This window comes from Poecilia mexicana, unplaced genomic scaffold, assembly GCF_051168715.1.
Source record: "Poecilia mexicana isolate PSO_F unplaced genomic scaffold, ASM5116871v1 scaffold_17, whole genome shotgun sequence".
NCBI classification, from domain to species: Eukaryota; Metazoa; Chordata; class Actinopteri; order Cyprinodontiformes; family Poeciliidae; genus Poecilia; species Poecilia mexicana.
Genome location: NW_028263386.1, coordinates 733820 through 754209, shown reverse-complemented (window position 1 = coordinate 754209; position 20390 = coordinate 733820). Strand labels below are relative to the sequence as shown.

General features: G+C 37.6%; 1 protein-coding gene across 1 annotated transcript in view; it reads left to right on the top strand.

The window, feature by feature from the left end:
* Positions 1–16630, top strand: part of LOC106906668 (uncharacterized) — a 47786-nt gene extending 31156 nt beyond the window's left edge. The window contains exons 4-7 of the mRNA XM_088014768.1: positions 13723–13932; positions 14026–14070; positions 14148–14255; positions 16302–16630. Coding sequence (XP_087870894.1) covers positions 13723–13932; positions 14026–14070; positions 14148–14255; positions 16302–16303 — 365 coding nt within the window. The 3' untranslated portion in view covers positions 16304–16630. The remainder of the gene's footprint in view (positions 1–13722; positions 13933–14025; positions 14071–14147; positions 14256–16301) is intronic.
* The last annotated feature ends 3760 nt before the right edge of the window (positions 16631–20390 follow it).

Genomic DNA, 20390 nt, shown 5'->3' with positions numbered 1-20390 from the left:
TTCTGTTTGGATCTGTTGGTTCTGTTTGGTTCTGTTTGGATCTGTTGGTTCTGTTGGTTCTGCTGGTTCTGTTTGGTTCTGTTTGGTTCTGTTTGGTTCTGTTGGTTCTGTTTGGATCTGTTGGTTCTGTTTGGTTCTGTTTGGTTCTGTTTGGATCTGTTGGTTCTGTTTGGTTCTGTTTGGTTCTGTTTGGATCTGTTGGTTCTGTTTGGTTCTGTTTGGATCTGTTGGTTCTGTTTGGTTCTGTTTGGATCTGTTGGTTCTGTTGGTTCTGCTGGTTCTGTTTGGTTCTGTTTGGTTCTGTTGGTTCTGTTTGGATCTGTTGGTTCTGTTTGATTCTGTTTGGTTCTGTTGGTTCTGCTGGTTCTGTTTGGTTCTGTTTGGTTCTGTTGGTTCTGTTTGGATCTGTTGGTTCTGTTTGATTCTGTTTGGTTCTGTTTGGATCTGTTGGTTCTGTTCGGTTCTGTTTGATTCTGTTTGGTTCTGCTGGTTCTGTTGGTTCTGTTTGGTTCTGCTGGTTCTGTTCGGTTCTGTTCGGTTCTGTTGGTTCTGTTGGTTCTGTTTGGTTCTGCTGGTTCTGTTGGTTCTGTTTGGTTCTGTTGGTTCTGTTCGGTTCTGTTCGGTTCTGTTGGTTCTGTTTGGTTCTGTTGGTTCTGTTCAGTTCTGTTCGGTTCTGTTTGGTTCTGTTTGATTCTGTTTGGTTCTGTTGGTTCTGTTTGGTTCTGTTTGATTCTGTTTGGTTCTGTTGGTTCTGTTTGGTTCTGTTGGTTCTGTTTGGTTCTGTTGGTTCTGTTGGTTCTGTTTGGTTCTGTTTGGTTCGGTTCTGTTTGGTTCTGTTGGTTCTGTTGGTTCTGTTTGGTTCTGTTCGGTTCGGTTCTGTTTGGTTCTGCTGGTTCTGTTGGTTCTGTTCGGTTCGGTTCGGTTCTGTTCGGTTCGGTTCTGTTTGGTTCTGTTGGTTCTGTTGGTTCTGCTGGTTCTGGTTGAGAGCCGCCACGCTGTGTGTCTGGATCTGGAAACAGGAAAATGATTTTTGGCGAAGGAACAAAGTCGACTGTTGAACATCGTGAGTAAAACGTCCCTGAATAATTTCACATGATAAAAATCTTAAAACCAAACATTTGATCCGTGTGGCGTCGGGTCAGAACCCAAAGTAACGTTTCGATGTTATTTTAGTAAAATTTATTGTTTCGGCCCGACATGTTGGAGATTCAGTCGGTTTTTTAACTCGTCGGTTTTCTGACTCGTCGGTTTTCTGACTCGTCGGTTTTCTGACTCGTCGGTTTTCTGACTCGTCGTCGGTCTCCTCTGATCGATTGTCTGATTATCGGTTATTGTTTCCGTCACGCTGACTGTGTGACTTCGTCTGGAAACTGGAAACTGGTTTTTGGAGGTGGAATCAGTCTGAGAGCAGAAAGCAGTGAGTACGGATCAGCAGTTAGAATAAAAACGTCTCCAGATTTTAATCCAACTCTGCAGATGAGTTTAAAATCTGATTATGAAAAATGTTGGAAAACTTTCACAACATGCAGACGATGTGATTCTGTGTCTTATTTTAATTCAGAAGGATAAACAGAAACATTTTATTAAAAATCTGTTTTTCTCTCGGCCGATTCTAATATTTCCATAAATAATCGAACATAAATGTGTTTCGGTTTCTGTCACCATGTTCGCCTCGGTGTGTCTGGAGTTAAAATCATTTTCGGTTCAGGAACAAAACTCACCATAGATTCACGTAAGTAGCAGCATTTTAATTTAAACTTTATTGTTATAGTTTATTCTTTAATCAAACTTTACATGACACAAAATGAAACTAGTGAAAAATCTTCACTTTAAAAACCAACTCGGCTCATTTTGCTGCTGTTCTTGCAGCCAAATGAAAGTTAAATACGACCAGAGATTATTTATAGTTTCAGCTTATTAAACATAAAGTTAACAACCAGTAGACGTTCAGCCCCGACTCACTGTGTGTCTCTTTCATCTGGAAACTATAAACTGAGCTTCGGAGAAGGAGCCGCGGTAACCATAGCAACCAGTGAGGAGATTATTATTACTACTATTATTATTATTATTATTATTATTATTATTATTATTATTATTATTATTTGGTAAATTATAAACCGAAGCCTTTGGGCTGATTGAACATCGATTATTTTATCTGCAGTAAAATTTGGTTTGATTCTGATTAAAAGTAAATGTTTAATTAATGAAAACTAATTTTCATATATGTAAATTAGTTTTATTTAAAATAATGACACCGAGATTTAATGAGTAAAAATTTATTTTGAAAATGTATTCAGCCTACATATGTAAAGATTCATCAGTATTAATAAAAATAATGTCAACAAATTCACTGGAAAATGTTTCCATCAAAACATTTAAAATCTGAAACAGAACCTTTAACAGAACCTTAAACAGAACCTTATAAAGGTTCTGTTAAAGGTTCTGTTAAAGTTTAACAGAACCTTTAAACTCATTTGGAAAAGGAACCAAACTCCTGATAGAAACTAGAAAGTTATTTATTAATGAGTGAAATTATACCTGAGGAAATTTAACATTAAATCTGCACACATGAGATTAAAATAATCCAGGTTAAATGTTTTCAACCTTATTTAGATTTAAAATAATTCTTTATCTGCTTGTTTTAATATTTAATAATTATAAATATTTTCCACCACAGTGAATCATAAGGTCAAGTGTAATATTAACAGTTTACCTGGTTATTGGCTGGTATTGTGAATATCATGAATACTAAATTAATATTTAATTAAACCAAAACTGGAGGTTTAAAAGTTTTAAAGGTTTTATTTCTGCCATCAGATGGTGGTCTAGTTAAAGTCCAGGTCAGAGTTACTGTGTGACAACAGCAGGAAACAGAAAGCTGATGTTTGGGGAAGGAACTAAACTAACGATAGAAAACAGTGAGTGAAAAATATTTAGTTCTGAAGTGAAGGAAACATTTTCTGAACGTTTGAGTTTGAAATATTTATTGTTAAAATGAGTTCAGACCCAGAAGGTCCGACGATTTGCTGATGATGTTTTTCTGTTTGAAGGTTTTACATCCGAGTGTTTCTGAGTTTATGCATCATTTCCACTCAGTTTATGTTTCACCTGAACAAACTTTTACTTCTTAAAGTTATAAAAACCACAAAACATCAACAAGGTCACGAAAACTGATTCTCACGAAATGTGCAAATATTCACATGTTGAATCCACCGAGAAATAAAAACTTAAATGCTGTAGTTTGGGAGTTTATCTGCTGTAGTTTGGGAGTTTATTTGCTATAGTTTGGGGGTTTATCTGCTGTAGTTTGGGAGTTTATCTGCTGTAGTTTGGGGGTTTATCTGCTGTAGTTTGGGGGTTTATCTGCTGTAGTTTGGGAGTTTATCTGCTGTAGTTTCGGGGTTTATCTGCTGTAGTTTGGGGTTTATCTGCTGTAGTTTGGGGTTTATCTGCTGTAGTTTGGGGGTTTATTCGCTGTAGTTTGGGGTTTATTTGCTGTAGTTTGGGAGTTTATCTGCTGTAGTTTGGGGGTTTATCTGCTGTAGTTTGGGAGTTTATTTGCTGTAGTTTGGGGGTTTATTTGCTGTAGTTTCAGCTCGGCGCTGCAGCACAGTGTGACTGGAAGTGGAAGCTGGAAAATGATTTTTGCGACGGGAACCAAACTAACGGTTCAGAAACGTGAGTCGAGATAAAACATTGATTTTTATTATGGATAAAAACTAAAACTCTGATTTTAAATGATTAATAGTTTCAGTAAAATATGGACACCAGAAAAACTAACAGAATTACACCATAAAATATTTGTGTTGTGAGATAATGAAGTGCAGAATAATAACACCAGGAGTTAATATTCACTGTAAAAACAAACATCAGTATTTTAGTTTATTCCTCAGATTTAATCTGAATTAATGACATGAAATGTGAAGTTCATCCTCAGAGTTTCTGCTCTGGTTTCTCCTGCTGTGTGAATAATTATGGAAATAAATTCATCTTTGGTCCTGGAACCAAACTGACAGTTCAGAAACGTGAGTTTATCTGAGTTTATGTTTTACACAACAAATTATTTAAACTTTACCTGATCAGAAATACATTAAAAAGACATGATTGAATCAAAAACTAATGTTTTCCAGGATGATGTGTTTATTAGACTAAAATCGTCAAACGATTTTAATTGATTATTGAGAGAATATCGCTGATGGTCAGAGCAGTTCAGTCACTGATCAGTTTCTGCTGATCGACTGAAGAACTGGAATCTATAAAGTCACATCCAGAAAAGGAACCAAAATATTAAAATAAGTTTTTTATTAAATGACCAACATCTTTAACATTCAGAGGGAAAACATGCGACACGGATCAGATCCAATGATCCACCAACTGAAACGCTGAATGTTTTTAACTTTATTTACATTTTTGATGTAAAAATATTTCTATAATTGTTTGTTTTAAAGTTTAAGACTTTAGAAATATTTTTGCAGTAAAGGTAACCATCAGATCAGGAGCTTAAAGTAAAGCTTCACTTGGATATTCACTAGAATGATGAGTTATATAAATACTTTGGTCTAGATAAGAGTATCTATCTAGATAGATACTCTATCTAGATAGATAGAGTATCTATCTATCTATCTAGATAGATACTCTATCTAGATAGATAGATACTATCTAGTATCTATCTATACTAGATAGTATAGATAGATACTATCTAGATAGATAGTATCTATCTAGATACTATCTATCTAGATAGATACTAGATAGATAGTATCTATCTAGATAGATAGATATCTATCTAGACAGATTGATATCTATCTATCTAGATAGATAGTATCTATCTAGATAGATACTCTATCTAGATAGATAGAGTATCTATCTATCTAGATAGATACTCTATCTAGATAGATAGATACTATATCTATCTATCTATAACATGGGGATTGTTTAAAAACAATCCCCATGTTTTTAAACATGGGGATTTCATGTTTAAAAACATGAAATCCCCAAAACTGGAGGTTTAAAAGTTTTAAAGGTTTTATTTCTGCCATCAGATGGTGGTCTAGTTAAAGTCCAGGTCAGAGTTACTGTGTGACAACAACAGGAGTGACAAAGCTGATCTTTGGGGAAGGAACTAAACTAACGATACAAAACAGTGAGTGAAAAACTGAAACTATCAGCAAATATAAACGTTTGACAATTAAACCGAAATGTGTTGAAATTCTGTTAAACATGTTGAATCCACTGGGAAGTAAATGCTGTAGTTTGGGAGTTTATTTGCTGTAGTTTGGGAGTTAATTTGCTGTAGTTTGGGAGTTTATTCGCTGTAGTTTGGGAGTTTATTCGCTGTAGTTTGGGGGTTTATTTTGTGTAGTTTGGGGGTTTATTTTCTGTAGTTTGGGAGTTTATTTGCTGTAGTTTGGGGGTTTATTCGGTGTAGTTTGGGAGTTTATTTGCTGTAGTTTGGGAGTTTATTTGCTGTAGTTTGGGGGTTTATTCGGTGTAGTTTGGGGGTTTATTTTCTGTAGTTTGGGAGTTTATCTGATGTAGTTTGGGAGTTTATTCGCTCTAGTTTGGGGGTTTATTTGCTGTAGTTTGGGGGTTTATTTGCTGTAGTTTGGGGGTTTATTTGCTGTAGTTTGGGGGTTTATTCGCTGTAGTTTGGGGGTTTATTTGCTGTAGTTTGGGGGTTTATTTGCTGTAGTTTGGGGGTTTATCTGCTGTAGTTTGGGAGTTTATTTGCTGTAGTTTGGGAGTTTATTTGCTGTAGTTTGGGGGTTTATTTGCTGTAGTTTGGGAGTTTATTTGCTGTAGTTTGGGGGTTTATTCGGTGTAGTTTGGGAGTTTATTTGCTGTAGTTTGGGAGTTTATTTGCTGTAGTTTGGGGGTTTATTCGGTGTAGTTTGGGGGTTTATTTTCTGTAGTTTGGGAGTTTATCTGATGTAGTTTGGGAGTTTATTCGCTCTAGTTTGGGGGTTTATTTGCTATAGTTTGGGAGTTTATTTGCTGTAGTTTGGGAGTTTATTTGCTGTAGTTTGGGGGTTTATCTGCTGTAGTTTGGGGGTTTATCTGCTGTAGTTTGGGGGTTTATTCGGTGTAGTTTCAGCTCCGCGCTGCAGCACAGTGTGACTGGAAGTGGAAACTTTAAAATGTTTTTTGGGACGGGAACCAAACTGACGGTTCAGAAACGTGAGTTTATCTCAGTTTATGTTTTACACGACAAATTATTTAAATTACATCTTGAAACTCTCAGGTTGTTGGTTCACAGGTAGAAAACATGATCGGATCAAAACCTACCGTTTCCAGGATTTATTGATTATGTTAAAATAATCAGTTTATTCCTGCTTGGTTACGTTATGAATCGATCATATTTGAGCGGCTCGGCGTTTCTGCTGCTGACCGACTGGCTGTGTGTCTGGATACGGAAACTCAGAACCCGTCTTTGGTTCTGGATCCAAACTGACGGGTCTGTCCGGTACGTTTTATTCATTTTACTTACAAATCAAACTATAATGTCACATTTTGGTTTAAATCCAGATTTAAAAAATAAACTGGATAAATTATATCAGTAATGTTTTACGGTTCCTGTCAGAAATCAGAGTTTTTGCTGATTTTTATGCTGACGACTTTCTGGTTTTGGAAACTCAGAACCAAACTGGATCCAAACTGACGGTTCCGTCCAGAACGTTTATCTGTTTAATATCAGATGAACTTTATCGATATTAAACTTCACAGGAGATAAAACCTTCAGATTGTTGATTTTACTGCAGTTAAAGTTTTTACACTCCAATAATAATTCATATTATTTACAGGTTTATTAGTTTCATCTGAATCTTTTCTGATTGTGACTGAAAACATCAGGAGCCAAAATGAATCAAATAGTTTTTATTATTTGATAGATAAACATCAGAATCATCCTGAATGTCACCAGAAACATCAGGAATAAAATATTTCATTCATAACCATCCATTTCACACCTTTAAATCATATTTAGTCTTAATTTAAACAATTGAATGTATTTCTGGGTTTCCTGACTCGGTTCTTCTGCTGTGTGACATCGAGCAGCAACACGAAGCTGCTGTTTGGTTCTGGTACCAAACTAAACATCGGACCCAGTAAGTTTTTATTAGTTATGGGAAAATAATCAATAAACCAGGAATAAAACAGTTTCTCCAGAATTGATCATTTTTATTTAATCCTTGGAGGTAAATTTGTGACTTTATGTTATTTTAAATTAAGAAACAAATTAATCTGAAGTCAAACAAAAATATAGAAATATGTAGAAAAATATAGAAATATGTAGAAAAATATAGAAATATAAAGAAATATGAACAACTCAAACATAAAACTGAAAACTTTTTAATCAGTAAATAAACAACCAATCAAGTCATCTAACATAATAATCAGTATAATGAATATTATTATAAATACTTTATAAATAATAAGCAGAGGCTTAATGAAACAAATGATACTAAATATATTTAACGTTTATTGATAACTAAAACTGATTATTGGAAAGGAGTAAAACTCATAATCAATACCAGAGAGAATAATTTATTATTCAACTTATTAAACCTCAGACATTAAAACAAACATATTTAGTTTAACGTGTAAAATAAACTGTTATGTTTTAGTTTAGATTTGCTTTGCAGACGAGTTTGATGATAAATTCAGTCCGAAAAGCAAAATGTGATTTTCTGAAGTGATGAATCAAAAATCTGAAGGTTTAATTCAAAGTTTTTAGTTTTAGAGCAGCTGCTGGATGTTACACTGTAAAAAAATGAATGTTTTAGTTTTAGAGCTGGATGTTACACTGTAAAAAATGAATGTTTTAGTTTTAGAGCTGGATGTTACACTGTAAAAAAATGAATGTTTTAGTTTTAGAGCTGGATGTTACACTGTAAAAAATGAATGTTTTAGTTTTAGAGCTGGATGTTACACTGTAAAAAATGAATGTTTTAGTTTTAGAGCTGGATGTTACACTGTAAAAATCCAGCTGGGTTTTGGGTCGGGTCAGACCCAGAGTGTGTCTGGTTCTGGATCCGGCTGGAAGCTTTGGTTTGGTGAAGGAACCGAACTGATGGTGGAGATCAGTGAGTTTAACGTTTCATTTACAGTTTTATTAAACTATGCAGGTTATAAAAACCCAGCATGTTTTAAAATCAGATCAAATCCAGAAACAGATTCATAAACATTCATTTATATTAATAAACATTCATTTATATTAATAAACATTCGTTTATATTAATAAACATTCATTTATATTCATAAACATTCGTTTATATTCATAAACATTCATTTATATTCATAAACATTCATTTATATTCATAAACATTCGTTTATATTAATAAACATTCGTTTATATTCATAAACATTCATTTATATTCATAAACATTCGTTTATATTCATAAACATTCATTTATATTCATAAACATTCATTTATATTAATAAACATTCGTTTATATTCATAAACATTCATTTATATTCATAAACATTCGTTTATATTCATAAACATTCGTTTATATTCATATTTCAGTAAAAACTCCCACATCCAGAAATGTTATTAAAATTAACAAACATTTTAAAACTCAATTTAAACTAAATTATTAAAATGAAATAAACTAAATATTAGACATAACATCCTCAGTTCCAGTATAAATGGTAATAAACCAGTTTGCCCATTAAAGCCTGGATGGTTCTGGTGGGTTTTTGTCGGGTCGGGTTCCACGGTGTGAATGACGGAGTCAGGATCCGCTTCGGTTCTGGAACCAGTCTGAACGTAGGAACCAGTAAGACCAGCACATTTAACCAGTTACACTTTAACATTGAATGTGTTTTATTTTACTGGAAACCAGTGAACTGGTTGAACTGGTTGAACTGGGAGCAGATTCTCACTGTAAACTTTAATATCTCGTCTTTTATTGGTGTTGGGTTAATTAAACTCCAGATTATTCTTGCCTGGACATTAATCTGGAGCTCAGATTATAATCCAGCTCAGATTCTGTTCCTGTTCTCACTGTGAAACTCTGAGGATCCAAACTGGATTAACTGGTAGGAGAGGAAACCAGTTCACGTTCAGACACTGTAAAACCTCAGAATGTTTTCATCAAATCGATTCACATTCATAAACTTCGGCTCCAAACTCATAAACAGTTTAATCCAAAACAAATATTCTCATTAATCCAGGAGTTTAAATGAATTTTGTAGTTTTTCTGTCATAACTCGGCGTTGGGCTGCTCTGGTGGTCCATACTGGTCCCAGTGGGTCACTGGTGGGACTGGAAACATGATGTTGGACCAGAAACTGAGCTGAAAATACAAAAGATAAGATTCTTAACATGCAGCAGCAAACGCATCATCAATAATCAATCAATAATCATTTTACACAAAATCCACCAAATATCAGAAAATCTAAACCATAGTTTGAATATTGATGTTTTTATTGATAAAGTTTTTATTAAACATGAAAATCTGCTTGAAACCAGTTCAGCTCCTGATCACATTATCAGTTATTGATCAGTTTCTGGTCTGGAGTCAAACTGCAGCAAATATCATCTTTAAAAAACTCAAAGATTCGTCACTTTGTTACATTTAATGAAATGATTTTACCGTTTATTACATTTTAACATCAAAGTGTTTTCTAAACACCGACTGAAGGATTAAAACATGAAGGTTTTAACCTGATGGTTAATCTATTCAGATTATTCAGATTATTCAGATTATTCAGATTATTCAGATTATTCAGAAAGCTGCTGAAGGTTTGCAGGTTTCTGACTCGATGCTCTGAACTGTGTGAACGAAGCTGCCAGGAAAACGATGTTTGGCACCGGAGTCAAACTTTACATCCAGTCCAGTAAGAATTTCACCTTTATAGTTAATAAATATCTGATATTTGAATTCATAAAGCGTCATGATGAACCACACAGAGATTAATAAACTGTTACAACTCCAGAATCATTTCAATGCTTTTGATCATTTTTAATCTGGAAACCTGCTAAAAATCTGAACTGTTTATTGACTGGATGTAATTTGTTTAGTAAAGAAATCAGCAGATTATTTTCATGAAAAACGGCTGAATATGAAACTTCAGGGTCAGTTCAGATGATTTAAAGACGCCGAGAATCCAAAGTAAATCATCTGTAATCTGTAATCTGATGACCAGGCGGCTCAGATTAACAGCAGTAATCTGTAATCTGATGACCAGGCGGCTCAGATTAACAGCCATAATCTGTAATCTGATGACCAGGCGGCTCAGATTAACAGCCATAATCTGTAATCTGATGACCAGGCGGCTCAGATTAACAGCCATAATCTGTAATCTGATGACCAGGCGGCTCAGATTAACAGCAGTAATCTGTAATCTGATGACCAGGCGGCTCAGATTAACAGCCATAATCTGTAATCTGATGACCAGGCAGCTCAGATTAACAGCAGTAATCTGTAATCTGATGAGTTTCTGCTGAGCTGCATGTCGCTGTGTGAATGACGGGACCAGGAAGGTCCGCTTCGGGTCCGGAACAGAGCTGCAAGTTCAACACAGTAAGAAAATCAAACATGAACATTAACAGCTGATTGATCGATTATCAATATTCAAATATTGATTTTAACTCAGCAGAGAAACTCCTTCAGTTTTTAAGTCAGATTTAATAAACATGGTTTTGGTTTTTGTTGGAGTTTTTGGTCTGGAGTTACAGTTACCATGGAAACGATCGAGTTCAGATTAAATATTCAGAATAAACCATAAAATTATTTAAAACCATCTTTACTGTTTAAATCTGATGACTGGAACGTTTGAGTCAAACTTTTATTCTTATTTAATATAATTATTATTTAAACTTCTGCTCAGTTATTTTACATCTTCATCCAGAAACGTTTCTTTACGGATTAAAGAGGTTTGGACTTTAACCTCAGATTAATGTAAATTAAACCCCAAAGAACCAGAACCAGAACCGGAACCGGAACCGGAGAGGAACTGAAGGTTCTGCTGCAGTTTTTGTTTTGGGCCGACTGGCGGTGTGAACACCAACACCAACAAGCTGCTGTTTGGACCCGGAGTCCGGGTCGCCGTGTCACAGCGTGAGTTGGACCTGGGAACGTTCTGCTGGTTCTGTTGGTTCTACTGGTTCTACTGGTTCTGTTGGTTCTACTGGTTCTGTTGGCTCTGTTGGTTCTACTGGTTCTGTTGGTTCTACTGGTTCTGTTGGCTCTGTTGGTTCTACTGGTTCTGTTGGTTCTACTGGTTCTGTTGGCTCTGTTGGTTTTTACTGGTTCTGTTGGTTCTACTGGTTCTGCCAGTTCTGTTGGTTTTACTGGTTCTACTGGTTCTGTTGGTTCTGTTGGTTCTATTGGTTCTGTTGGTTCTGTTGGTTCTACTGGTTCTGTTGGTTCTGTTGGTTCTGTTGGTTCTATTGGTTCTGTTGGTTCTATTGGTTCTGTTGGTTCTGTTGGTTCTACTGGTTCTGTTGGTTCTGTTGGTTCTGTTGGGTCCTCAGTTGGACCCAGAACGTGGTTCTGGTGAAATGTTTTCCAGATTATTCGTTATTTCGTCTGACTGACTTTGATCGTCGCAGCAGAACAAACTTCCCTACAGAAACTGAATATTATCATCAATAATGAGTTAAAATATTCAGGAGTTTTGAACCTTTTGTAAATAATAATTATTATAAATCTGATGAATATTTTTCTGCTCTGAACAGAAACTTCAGTTCTTATAAATTTCACCAACAATCAGGATTTTATTTAGAATAAATCCAGAAGAAATGTTAAATTAATAAAACCAGATTATCGGTCGGGTTTCCGTCGCTGTGTGACTCAGAGCGGAACCGCTAAGGTCCGGTTTGGACCCGGAACCAAACTGTCGGTGGAGCAAAGTGAGTCCAGTTCAACATGATTAAAGAGTTTTAAAAGCATCAAATTATCTAAAAATATCCAATTAACTTCAGTTTTTCTTTATTAGGTGATGCTAATCCATTTTCTGACAATAACAGATGAATAATTCATATTTAGTTGAATCGTAGCTCAGATTCAGATAAACTGGAAAAACATTCAGATCATTTCCACATAAATAACAATCCTGATCATCTAATTATTATAATCTGTATTCAGATTTAACGCTAAAATAATCTGATGGATTATCTGATAATCTGATGGATAATCTGATGGATTATCTGATAATCTGATGGATAATCTGATGGATAATCTGATGGATAATCTGATAATCTGATGGATAATCTGATGGATAATCTGATAATCTGATGGATAATCTGATAATCTGATGGATAATCTGATGTAGTTTCCGTCTGACCCCGGCTCACTGTGTGACACAAACTGGAACCAATAAAATCTGGTTTGGATCCGGATCCAAACTGTTGGTGGAGCAAAGTGAGTCCAGTTCAACATTTTTCATTATTTTAACTCGAAACTTTAATTTCTACAATAATTTGGTCCAAACATTAAATCGCCTCAAAGATGCTTTAAGTTTCTGTAACATAAATAAAATATTTTGAAGGATGAAACAGTTTAATTCTAATTCAGATTGATCATTTTGGTCCATATGAACACTGGAACCGGTTCCAGATCTGAACTGGTTTCTGTTACTGGTTCCACTCCAGTGTGAATAACAACAACGTTAAGCTGCCGTTTGGATCTGGACTCAAACTGTTTGTTTCTTCCAGTGAGTCGATTCCTAACATTTAATATTTATGAAAAACAACCAAAAAAAATCTAAATTTTTCACATCACAGATTTTTTTTCTGCTCTAAAATCTGCAGCAGGATTTTTATTTAAACCTCTAACAGTTTTTACATTTAATTTAGTTATTTATTTGAGATTCAGTTTAATTATTTTGTCCTCAAGTTCAGTTTTAAAATGAATAATTAATATAAATAATTATCCAGCCAACATTTTAACTATGCAATAAAAAGCTGAACAGATAAATTTAAGATCTGATCTCAGTGATTGGTCATGAAAACATTTAATATATTTTATCATAAAAGGGTAAAACCTGGTGGATCGGACCCGGTTTATCAGAACCAGCAGCTTTTTGTGACGGTGAAGTTCACTGTGGTTCAGTTATGATCAATAACATTAATATGGAGGTGGAGATGTTTACATGAAACTTTATTAAAAGGTTTCAGGAAATGACACGTTGGAATCATTTACAAACAAAATTAACATATGAGATTTATTAACCAGAGTTAATTAATCTGTACAGTTTAACTGTTTAAACCAACAGTTTAAACCGGTTTAAACCAGTTTAAACCGGTTTAAACTGGAAACCAACAGTTTAAACCGGTTTAAACCGGTTTAAACCGGTTTAAACCAGTTTTCCATTTTCTTTACTGTAACTTTTTGTCTTTATGGCAGTTAAATAAAGACCAGTTTTATGTCGTCTGAAGACATGAAACATTTATCTTTATTCTCTTTATGTTTCTTTATATTTGGACGTTTGTTTGGCTGAATAAAGATCAAAATCAGGATCAAATATAACGAAAAACAAACTCAACATTTTCTAAACCAAAACTAGAAACGAGTTTAAAGTTCAACAGAAACGATAAAATCTGTAAGAGTGAATTAATGAAACCATCATCATTTATCGGATGTTCTGGTTCTGGTCGGATTGGCAGAACCGGATCAGAACTGGATGGACTCATGAAGAACCCAACAAGCTTTCTGCCACTGAAGGAAACAAAAAGGTTTAACGTTTTATATTCATGATTTCTGCTTCTGTGTGTTTCAGAGGAAGTAATTGAGCCGGATTATTACAATCTGGGTCCGGCTGGTGACGACACCACAGTTTGTCTGGCAACTGGATTTACTCGACACAATGGAACAATGAATGAAGATGGGTTTGACAACAAATCAGCCAGTCAGATAAAAGATGCCAGTGGGAAACCAACAGGTTACTACAGCCAGGTGGCCTTTCTGACAGATGGACAAACATGTGGAGGTGAGTCTGAACGAGTCAAACTTTCCACCATGACTCAGTTTCCTGGCTCCATCACTGATTTACTGATGACTGTTTGTTCTGTTTGCTGTTCAGAAAACACCACAGAGCCTGTCCAGTGTGACGCCAGTCTGGAACCAGGTACGTTGAACCCGACTCTAATGGCCTCTGCTGTGTTAAAAATCAGTTCTGGGTTTAATGGCTGCTGCTGTTTGCAGATGAGATGGTGAATCTGGCCTCCATTACCATCTTCGGCCTGAGAGTCATCTTCATGAAGACGGTGGCCTTCAACGTCCTGATGACGCTGCGGCTGTGGATGAGTCAGTGTGAGTACAGAACCTCACAGAACCTCACAGAACCATCAGAACGTCACAGAACCACAAACAGAACCATCAGAACGTCACAGAACCACACAGAACCACAAACAGAACCATCAGAACGTCACAGAACCACAAACAGAACCATCAGAACCTCACAGAACCTCACAGAACCATCAGAACCTCACAGAACCATCAAAACCACACAGAACCATCAGAACCTCACAGAACCACAAACAGAACCATCAGAACCTCACAGAACCTCACAGAACCACAAACAGGACCATCAGAACCTCAAACAGAACCATCAGAAATACATGGAGATGACAAACAGAACCATCAGAACCTCACAGAACCTCACAGAACCACAAACAGAACCATCAGAACCTCACAGAACCTCACAGAACCATCAGAACCTCACAGAACCTCACAGAACCACAAACAGAACCATCAGAACCTCACAGAACCTCACAGAACCACAAACAGAACCATCAGAACCTCACAGAACCATCAGAACCTCACAGAACCACAAACAGAACCACCAGAAATACATGGAGATGACAAACAGAACCTGTCGGGTTTTATTCTACTCCTGAGAGGAAAGTTTTATCCAAAGTAACTTCAGTTTATTAACTAGAAAATTTCTGAAGAAATTTAACGGGGGCCTGCCAAAGTGTGCCCGTTGGTTGGAACCCAGTGTTCTGATGCTAAAAATTAGCATCAATGCTAAGAATTACAAAATAGCATGTGGAGAATCAAAAGCATGTTGACTAACATGGACTTGCACCATTCAGTATGTTGAAATGAATGCCTAAGCTAAAATTTGCCAAAATGCTAATGTTAGCATGAATGCTGTCAGTAGCATGTGGGACATCACTAGCATGTTTTCTCTCATTGACTTACTCTATTCAGTATACTAAACATGGCTAATAAGTAAGAAAAATAGGTAAAAGCTTTGTTTAGGGAAAAGGCTAATGCTAGCCAGTTCACTCCTCTAGTGCACTAGCCAGAGAGGAATATTGAGGCTTTTATTTTGAAATTTTCAGTAAGCTTCGTTTTAAATGGCCACTAATCCCATGTGTAACAGTGGTTTGGTTAAACCAGTTATCTGCCATGTTGTAGTTCTGACATGTTGCTCTGTTGAGTCTGGGCCATAGAAAGAACTACAGTTATGGCGTCTTTGTAGTCCAAACCAGCAGCTCTGCCTTTCTGTTGCTATAGCGATTAATCCTCTGCCAACTGTCATGTGTGAGAGACTTTATCTATCTTTATGAGATCCCCAGTCAGTTTTGATGAAAAAATCAGTCTGAACGACTGCTTCCCGTTCAGGATCCGTAAGGCCGATCCGAAAACCGTTTGAAGCATATGAGAGGGCTATTTGTCGTCTCCGATAGTACCGCGATTCATATCTGTAGGCCACTCACAGAAATAGCAGCGATGAGTCAAAGATGGTGTGCACTGAGCTCTGAAATTTTTCAGAAAAATCTGAAATTGAAAGGCTGAGTGCCTGAGGTTACCCTGTCACTTGATTTTGCTCTGAAGCACCTTGACAGAAAACCGTCGGCCCTAGAGAAATTTCGAAAACATTTTACCGGAGCAGGAATTCGGTGCGATTTCATGACCGACTTTCATATCAATAGAGCGATAATTGTAGACGTGAGAGCGATTTTAAAATGATTTTGGGGTCAAAAATCCAGTCCGTTCCTCGCTCTAACGCAGCAGCAGATGCTGTCAGTTGGAAATTTCGCTCGTTTTTCGCTTTTTAAGTCGCCATTTTTACCCGAAACCCCAATAAAAATAATCCTTGTGGTCTGAATCGGCGTGTGGAAAGTTAAAGCTGGTCGGTGTTTTGGACCCGGGTTCTGATGAAGACAGAACTTTGTCCCGGTCACCTGGACCGGAGGGAGGACGTGTCCAGGTGATTGTCCAGTTATTATTCAGCTTCAGGTTCTTCTTCTCAGTCGCCTCAGAGATCCAGACTTCATGTTTACCTGGATTTTAATAAATCTGGTTCTGATCAAGTCCATTCAAATATTTTTTCTTTTTGTTTTTCAGGATTTGTTGAGGAGGAAGGAAACGTCTCGGACCAATCCGACCCGATCCGACCCGACCCGATCCGATCTGATCCGATCCGATCCGATCTGACCCGATCCGATCTGACCCGATCCGATCCGACCCAAACCTGGAGGATCTGTAGATAAAACTTCCTGTTAAAAACCTGAATATGAAGTTATAAACATGATTGTCTTAAAATCACTTCTTCTGTTTTACTCCTGATGAATGAATTATTGTTTCATGTTTGTGTAAATATTAGTTACATCAGAAATATGTAGTTTATGACCGACTGTGTGGAACTTCAAAATAAAATCATAAAAGAAACGAGAGCTGATGGTTTTATTTTCTGACTCATGATAATATTTACATTTTCACCAAATAAGGGAAATATAGTAAAAATTATTTTCTCATTTATTAATATTTACTGAAGTTCATTTATTCCAGTAATAAAATCTCCCAGATTAGATTAGATTATTTGCACACAGATGAATGTCTTCAAGCTTTTATTTATATTAATTATGATGATTTTCTGCTTTTAGCCACAGAAAATAGTTCAGATTAAAATATTACATTAAATTTGATTCAGTTTATTTATTTAATGTCAATTCAAAACTAAAATCATCTCAAAGTCGTTGAACTGAGTTCAGTTTGTGGTTTAAAGTCATTCAGTCCAAACAGAACCAGAACCTGGACCTGAACAGAACCAGAACAGAACCAGAACCAGAACCCGAACCTGGACCTGGACCAGAACAGAACCAGAACCTGAACCAGAACCAGAACCAGAACCTGAACCTGAACCAGAACCAGAACAGAACCAGAACCTGGATCTGAACCAGAACAGAACCAGAACCTGAACCTGAACCAGAACCAGAACCAGAACAGAACCAGAACCTAAACCAGAACCAGAACCTAGACCTGAACCAGAACAGAACCAGAACCTGAACCAGAACCAGAATAGAACCAGAACCTAAACCAGAACCAGAACCTGGACCTGAACCAGAACAGAACCAGAACCTGAACCTGAACCAGAACCTGAACCAGAATAGAACCAGAACCTAAACCAGAACAGAACCAGAACCTGAACCAGAACCAGAATAGAACCAGAACCTAAACCAGAACAGAACCAGAACCTGAACCAGAACCAGAACAGAACCTGGACCTGAACCAGAACAGAACCAGAACCTGAACCAGAACCAGAACCTAAACCAGAACCAGAATCTAGACCTGAACCAGAACAGAACCAGAACCTGGACCTGAACCAGAACAGAACCATAACCTGGACCTGAACCAGAACAGAACCAGAACCTAGACCTGAACCAGAACAGAACCAGAACCTGAACCAGAACAGAACCAGAACTTGGACCTGAACCAGAACCTGGACCTGAACCAGAACAGAACCAGAACCTGGACCTGAACCAGAACCAGAACCTGGATCTGAACCAGAACCTGGACCTGAACCAGAATGTCATTAATTTATTATGACTGATTATAATTAGTATTTCTAACCCAGAGTTGGTTCAGCTGCAACTTTTAATCTACAGCAGAAAAAAATAAAGATCGAAAAGAAAAATCATGAAGATGAAAATGAAATAAAATAAATGATGGAGCATCAGCAGCAGAACTTTAAAAACAATAAACTCAAATAAATGTAAATATTTCATCACCCAAAACGGAAAGCAGATGAAACAGCTGGTGGGAGGAAATGATGTCAGCTTTTCAAAATAAAATCATGATGTGTTTGTGTTGGACAGGAAGCAGCAGCTGAGACTTTGACTAGATTTCAAAAATTAATACAGAATAAATCTGCTCAGGTATGAAACATCTATAGTTGAACATCTATAGTTGAACATCTATCGTTGAACATCTATCGTTGAACATCTATAGTTGAACATCTATAGTTGAACATCTATCGTTGAACATCTATAGTTGAACATCTATCGTTGAACATCTATAGTTGAACATCTATAGTTGCTCTGTTGTGTTCGGATCTTTGCTGTTTTTCCTCCTGGAGGTTAAAGTTCATCCAGGAAAATGTTTTCAGTCAAACCCGACAGATCCAGCTGGACTCTGGGCTTCAGGTCAGATGAAGGTCAGATGAAGGTCACAGGCTGCAGAGGTTCTGCTGCTGGTTTGGGTTTTATTTATTTATTTATGTTTTGGTTTCATCTGTTCAGGAAAAACTTTTTATCTTTGGATGATTCGGATTCAGCAGGAAGGATTCGGTTTTATTTCTGCTGAATCTGATCAGTTATGATCAGCAGATCAATGAAAGTGAATATTGAATTATGGTGAATCTCCCCAGGAGTCGGGCCGAAACCGGTACCGGAACCAGCAGGGAGAAAATAAAACTCAGCTGAAATATGAATAAAGACGAGATGGAGATGAAACCAGAGGATCAGAATCTTTCATATTAGCAGATTTATCTGGTTCTGATCCGGTTCTGATTCATAGATAACTGCTGAAACTCTTTGGTTTGAAAGAGTCGTTACAGAACATTTATGATTTATTTTTATCTTCATAAAGAAGAAGTTACATTTGTGTTAAACTGAAGCAAATTTAACTAAACTGAAATAAAGTCATGAAATCTGAAGCAGAAATTCAGAGAAATGTTCCAGTGAAGCTGCCGTGTTGTTATGATGAACCTCCATCGCTGCAGCCGGCAGAGGTCAAAGGTCACAGCAGATCGGGTTCATGGTGACGATCCGACAGAGCAAACAGCATCAGGGAGCCGGAGACACGTCTGACTCAGAGTCTGATCTTTAGTCAGACAGTAAGTTCATTTATAAAATGATTTCCACAGACATGAAATCACAAAGGACGACAGAAATCAGCCTGAAAACCATAGAAAACATAAAACATAAGAAAATAAAAATGTTTTAGTTGCTTTTTAAAAACCTCCAGTCAGAAATCAGAGCCGTGAGGGAAAAACGGCCCAAAACCTCCGACTGATAAACGGCAGGGAACCGGCAGAACATTTAGCTACCAGGGAACCGGCAGAACATTTAGCTACCAGGGAACCGGCAGAACATTTAGCTACCAGGGAACCGGCAGCCTGGTCATGTGACCCTCTGCAGGTCAGCACCAGAACTTTACATCAATCCTAAAACCAACCAGAGGGACACGACAGGATTTAGTCTGGCTGCTGCGTTCTGCATTCATACCAAACGAAGGATTAATCCAGCAGGTAAAAAGTAACAGACGAGGTCAGACTAAAGCCTGAACGATTTCCTCCAGATCAGCTCGTCTGTCTGACCTTAGAAAAGTTTCTTACATGAAACAGAAACGGCCTCAACGTGAGTCTCAGCCTGATGACGCCTGAAGTTTAACCTCCGATTTTAACAGGCAGAAGGATCCAGTGGATGTTTTGATGCAGGTGACTGGGAGTAAAAACCCGTTTGTGTCTTTCTGGTGTTCAGAACCAGAGAGACGATGACTGATCAGGACAAACACGAGGACGGCCAACATGTCCAACCTGTCCAACAGTTCAGTGTCATCAGCATAAATGAGAGAATCTGAACAGGATGAAACCAGAGAGAGAAATAATATAACAGGAAAATCAAAGTGGACCCAAATCGGAGCCTGAGGAACCTCAGAGGAGAACGGGTCGGTCTGGACCGGGTTGGTCTGGACCGGGTTGGTCTGGAACGGGTCGGTCTGGACCGGGTCGGTCTGGAACGGGTCGGTCGGTCTGGATCGGGTTGGTCTGGACCGGGTCGGTCTGGACCGGGTCGGCCTGGAACGGGTCGGTCTGGACCGGGTTGGTCTGGAACGGGTCGGTCGGTCTGGACCGGGTCGGTCTGGACCGGGTCGGTCTGGATCGGGTTGGTCTGGACCGGGTCGGTCTGGACCGGGTCGGCCTGGAACGGGTCGGTATGGACCGGGTTGGTCTGGAACGGGTCGGTCCGGACCCAGAATGTCCTCTGAGATCCAGAACCTTCGGCCTGTTTAACATGGCCGACCGTGTCAAAGGTCGGCCTCTGAGCAGCGGCGGCCATCTTTACTCTGACACACCTCGACTTCCTCCTGTTGCTCAATGAAACACAAGTCTTCTTCTTTAGACCGTCTGGTCGGGTTTAGTGAAACTTTTGA